The sequence below is a fragment of the Theobroma cacao genome, chromosome 4 (assembly GCF_000208745.1).
Source record: "Theobroma cacao cultivar B97-61/B2 chromosome 4, Criollo_cocoa_genome_V2, whole genome shotgun sequence".
Classification (NCBI taxonomy): domain Eukaryota; kingdom Viridiplantae; phylum Streptophyta; class Magnoliopsida; order Malvales; family Malvaceae; genus Theobroma; species Theobroma cacao.
The window spans coordinates 545,189-550,449 of NC_030853.1; the positions used below are offsets into that span (position 1 = coordinate 545,189).

The 5,261-nt window shown below is 33.9% G+C and overlaps 1 protein-coding gene across 1 annotated transcript; it reads left to right on the plus strand.

Moving 5' to 3' along the window:
• On the plus strand, nucleotides 692-3,567 carry LOC18600751 (CASP-like protein 4A1). Its single transcript, XM_007031392.2, has 3 exons — nucleotides 692-1,594; nucleotides 2,007-2,142; nucleotides 3,143-3,567. The coding sequence occupies exons 1-3, from the start codon at nucleotides 837-839 to the stop codon at nucleotides 3,335-3,337; spliced, it is 1,089 nt and encodes a 362-aa protein (XP_007031454.2). The 5' UTR covers nucleotides 692-836; the 3' UTR covers nucleotides 3,338-3,567.

Consider the following 5,261-nt stretch of genomic DNA (forward strand, 5'->3'; position numbering starts at 1 on the left):
GGAAAATTAAACATGAAATTCAAATTGACTTTACATTCAATTTTCGTCTAAATATTCGGTATTCAAAGGTTTGATATAAATGCTTATTAATTTTGTTTGAAATTAAGAGAAGGGGATTCAAATTTGGTGTTTTAAGTAAGGAGATTATGATTTTGTCTTTTTAAGTGTAAGTGTATTTTTTTTATTCACATGACAAAATAGTTATAAATATATTTATATATTTATTACTTTTAATATAAAAATCACGAATTTAGTTAAAAATCAATAATATATATATATATATATATATATATATATAAATATGGATGATATTTCAAATAATTTCCATAAAAATTTTTATTAAAGGTAGGTTAATGAAAATTTTGATTTTTCAATTGATTATAAATGAGAATGATATAAAAGTATTACCAATGATCTCAATATTCACGAATATAGGAATAAATTTATTTTCAAAATTTTAATATTTATTATAAGCTTTTATTATATATATATTAATTTTTATTGATATTTGTTGATAATTTTATATGGATAGATGTGCCTTAGTTTGAAGAAGTAAATTTCTATAATGTTATCAAATTCCTTGATTTTAGTATATTATATAAATATTAAAGTGTGTGTAAGGAAAGCACCAGTATTACTATTAGTTAAAATTAAAAAAACACAAGTGAAACTACAAGTATTAAGTGTTAGCCTAGGTAATAACGTCTGTCGTCTTCATGTCATCTTCAGTTTCGGTCCCCCCTTCTCCTTAATAGCCCCGACCCTGAGACCCCCAAGCCAAGTTCACTGTCAAAGTCAAGAAACCAGAAAACTCAATCAAACCACCTTCATCAATAATGGAGAACGAGGAACAAGAGCAAAAAGAAGATAAACGACAACACCATCATCAAGAAGAAGATAAACAACAACAGAATCATCAAGAAGAAGATAAAGAACAACAACAAGAACGACAACATCATCATCAAAAGCTTCAAGAGGAAGAAGAGAAACAACAACAACATCATCAAGAACAACAGAATCATCGAGAAGAAGAGCAAGAGCAACGAAAACAACAACAAGAGCAACAGAAACAGGAAGAAAAAGAAGAAAAAGAACCAGAGAATAAGCAAAACCACACGGTATCGCGATTTCCATTAAGCAAGAGGTCAACACCACCAAGGACAATTCCAAAAGCTCAATCACCACCATCTAATCATTCTCCTGTTGACTCTCCACTGTCAACTGATCACTCTTCTCTCAGTCACGGCTTCTCTCCACCACAACCAACATCTAAACTTTCTGATCCCAACTTCAAGCCACCATCTTTGGTAGTTTCGACGGTGGAGTTCACATCTAGAGATCAGTCAACTACTACCACTACTACTACTGTTGAAGTTGAAGAGCAAAGCCAAAAACTTGGTTCTGGTAGTGGTAAAAGATTGAGGCCTGATTTGTCCATATTAAGAAGAACCAAGAGAGATAAGATGGTGAAAAAGGCTTTGTTGGGGTTTAGGATTTCTGGGTTTGTTTTTTGTTTGGTTTCCTTTTCTGTATTAGCTGCGGATAGAGATCAAGGTTGGGCTCTTGATTCTTTCTACCGCTACAAGGAGTTCAGGTTGGTGGCTTTTTCGATTTTTCTCAATAATCTGTTAATAGCCTGCTAAAAGATGTTTCCACCCCCGTCTAGGTATTATTTTCTGTTTTTCCTTTTGGAAGACTGCTATTGTGGCTTTTATTTGCTTTTTGGGACTGTTCTGATTTGAACTGAGCATTGATTCAACTGTTGCTCATTCAAGGTCATTAACGAAGACTTGCTAGTTGCCATCCAATTGTTGGACAAAATGGTATAAAGATCTCGTTGTCTTTTATTACAAATCAAACTAGTTATTAGAGCCTGATTAGATGTTCAGCCATTGGCTTAATGATATTTGTTGTTTTAAGTGTTCATACCAAGTCTGTTGTTCAATGCTTCATTTTGTTTAGTTTTGTGTATTGTTTGATGTACAATGGTGTCTATCGGATTGCAGGTTCTGTATGGCGGTGAATGTGATAGGATTTGTATACTCTGGGAGTCAGGCATATGATCTAGCATATCAATTGACCTTCGGAAAACAGAAACCCCGGAGTCGCCTCCGTTGTTACTTAGATTTCGTTTTGGATCAGGTAATTCTTCTTCAGACCAAAGGCTCTTGCTTTTTATTTTTGGTTTTTTATGTTAATTATTGTACCTAACCTAGGCCCCAGGTTTCATTTTCACACCTAATTCTGGGATTGCTGTGATTAGGTAGTTTAGGGGACCACTGGCTATAAAGGTGGGTGCATGAGCCCAATGGCCTGTGTATAGCAATCACTAGACACACTACTGGTGTGTATTTATCTTTCTACGGCTCTGCCCAGGTTTTATTTCAGGCAAAAAGTTCTTAGGCTAGAATTCTTTTTTGGGACCAGTTTGTTCTCGGAAAACTTTTTGGAAGACCTTTTTAAAGCCTTTTCTCTGTGAAAATGCTGCCTTCACTTTCTCAACTTGTTTCCTGTATGCTATTGCGGCTACTGGCTTGGGGAAAAGTTGGTACTTTTTCAAAGTGGAGAATTTGGGGTTTTGGTGGAGTAACTTTTGCAGTGTCAAAACGCTTAATTTGCAAGCAATACTTACAAAATCTATGGAGTGCGTGTAAAAGTGGCAATTTAACGCCACCTCCCACAAAGCCTGTTATACACTCTCAAATGAGCAGATCAAGGTACTGTTTAGGTGGCATTGACATACTAACATAAAGGAATTCTGATTGTGAAGTGTCTTTTCCTTTTTAGTATTCGGAATACACGTGAGTCTGGAGCTGCTAAGCAATGTTGAATTGCTGAGCTGAGTTTCTGCTTTTTGTTCTATCATGATAAGATACCAAGCACAGAACATTTAAGTGCTTTCTATGTTTTTTTTCTCTTTTCTGTTTCTTTTTAGGCTACCGTATCTCAAACTACCCTTTACCTGTAGTGCCTAAGATACCAAAATTCTTTAGGACCTGGCCTGAAACATTCCAAGATAGTGAGGTGAAGTAGATGGCGCACGGGGTCAAACTCTGTTTATTCCTGATACTGACATGATTGAAAACTGTGTGCTGAAGCACTTAAAACTGAAATGCTGGGGACTCTTTGTTTGTTTTGGCAGATGCTGGCTTATCTTCTCTTATCAGCATCATCTTCAGCTGCTGTCCGCGTCGATGACTGGCAATCAAACTGGGGAAAGGACAAGTTCCCGGAGATGGCAACGGCCTCCATGGCATTGTCCTTGGTAGCATTTATTGCCTTAGCCTTAAGCTCACTTGTATCTGGTTATACCCTTTCTACTTTCAGATCTATGTAGCCGATAATACTTCTGGGATCCACGAATTAGTAATGTAAGGATTAAATAGTTTGAAAAGAACAAAGGGTGGTGGGTGCGGAAGGGTTTGGAAATATTATAGTAATGAATTGTGTATAGGAATTTACCTTTGTTTCACTTGGACTATGTATGAGACACAGATGTTGAATGATTTCAACACACTGATTAGCAGATCTTTCTGCATCATTTATCGCCTCTTATGGTGCCATGAATCCTTGTGTATCTTAAATATGGGTTGTGGCGCTTAGTAAGACGATTGATTAGTGGTGAATGATTTCAACAAGTTAATTAACTGATGTCTAGAATTTTGGGACCAATCTGCCATTCTAACTTCAATTACATAACTAAAGGGTTCTCACTGAATGATGAAACAAGGTAAATTATCAATAGGAAGACATAAAGATAAATAAAAGAAGAGAAGTAAAATTTTGCTGTTGACGGTTTTTGGAACCCATTTTACATCTTCAAAAGCCTTCCATGGTGTAAATGTCATAAGGCTTTTGATATGTATTTAGGTAACATCTATAGCTATATTTAAAGGAAGCCCAAAGGGCTTCCTTGTTTGACACTTGACAATATTGCTTGAAGGAGGATAGCCCAAATCCATATGGTTATTCCTTTTTCTTTTTCTTTTTTTATTTAATTTTTCAGAACTTATTATTAAATATCAAATTATATTTAATAAATATTAAAATAGTAATTGAAATGTAATTATCTTTTCTTTACATTGAAAGTTAAAAAAATTTAAATCCAATTATTTTCTTAAAAAATATATATATATATAAATTACTGAATCAGATTATATAATATATTTTTTTATCAAATTAAAATATACAACTGTTATTCAAAAAAGCTCAATTTTAATTTTTCTAAATCTTAAATTTAAAAAAATAAGTTTTCCTATATTTAAATGTACTCTCCATTTTCACTTTCTAAAATAAAAAATACTAACTAATAAAATAACAATATAAGAGAACTTAAATATATCCATTGACATAACTTTAATATCCATTTACAAACATGACAAGATAGAGAAAAAAGAAAAAAAAAGAGAAATGATAGACTCATATATAGTCTTGTTAAGGTATAAGTATGCTCNCCAATCCCATGAGAAGAATTATCAATGTAATTTACAGTGAGAGTTTTTTAATAACATTCTGTGCAAGATCTTCTGGAGATACAGCAAAAGAGAATGCAATGCATCGAAGAAAGATTTTTGGAGTTTGTTACCCTGTCAATGGCTTATCACAGGGAAGAGATCAGTCTTTGTATCACATGCCAAATCAATTGAATTTAGAAGCAAACCTCAATTTTTTTTTTGGCTCAGTTCAAACCTTAAACTTAATCAACTTGGATTGTAATTACCAATTCCAATGTGTTATTCTTTGTAATCTAATGACCCAAAATCCAAATCTTGGCTGCTATTTCTTCAATAGGCAAAGTTTACCATGTGGTCAGCTTGTTCAGACCATAATGTTCGTTAAAAATTTGCCTGTAAGAGACAATTAAAGATTAAAATAAGTTCATTTTGGATTAGGTATGTGGTACCACTTAAATATTTTCTAACTCAATTAAAAAAAATTTTACTATTTCTAGCGCATCGTCCGGCCAGCAGGCTACTTACATTACATATGGAAGTAGTGAACATCTACTCATTTCCTTACCACATATTCAACTTTTGTCTTTTCATTTCCAGCCAACTACCTTTTGCCAGGACTGCAATTAAATCCTTATCTGGGGGCCTACGAAATGAACATGGCCATAAATTAGTACCTATGCATTTCTTAACTTTTCTGATTTGATCTTTGCCTTTTTGGGCAGACCAGAAACCCTTTGCTTTCAAACCTTACACCAATATAGGTGGTGGACATTCTACCTACACGGAAAAATATCTCAACTACGGAAG

Excerpts from the sequence above, each read along its gene's own strand:
- LOC18600751 (XM_007031392.2), top strand. The coding sequence starts at position 837 with ATGGAGAACGAGGAACAAGAGCAAAAAGAAGATAAACGACAACACCAT. Across the intron at positions 1,595-2,006 it reads TACCGCTACAAGGAGTTCAG|GTTCTGTATGGCGGTGAATG; the intron begins GTTGGTGGCTTT and ends ATCGGATTGCAG. Across the intron at positions 2,143-3,142 it reads TAGATTTCGTTTTGGATCAG|ATGCTGGCTTATCTTCTCTT; the intron begins GTAATTCTTCTT and ends TTGTTTTGGCAG.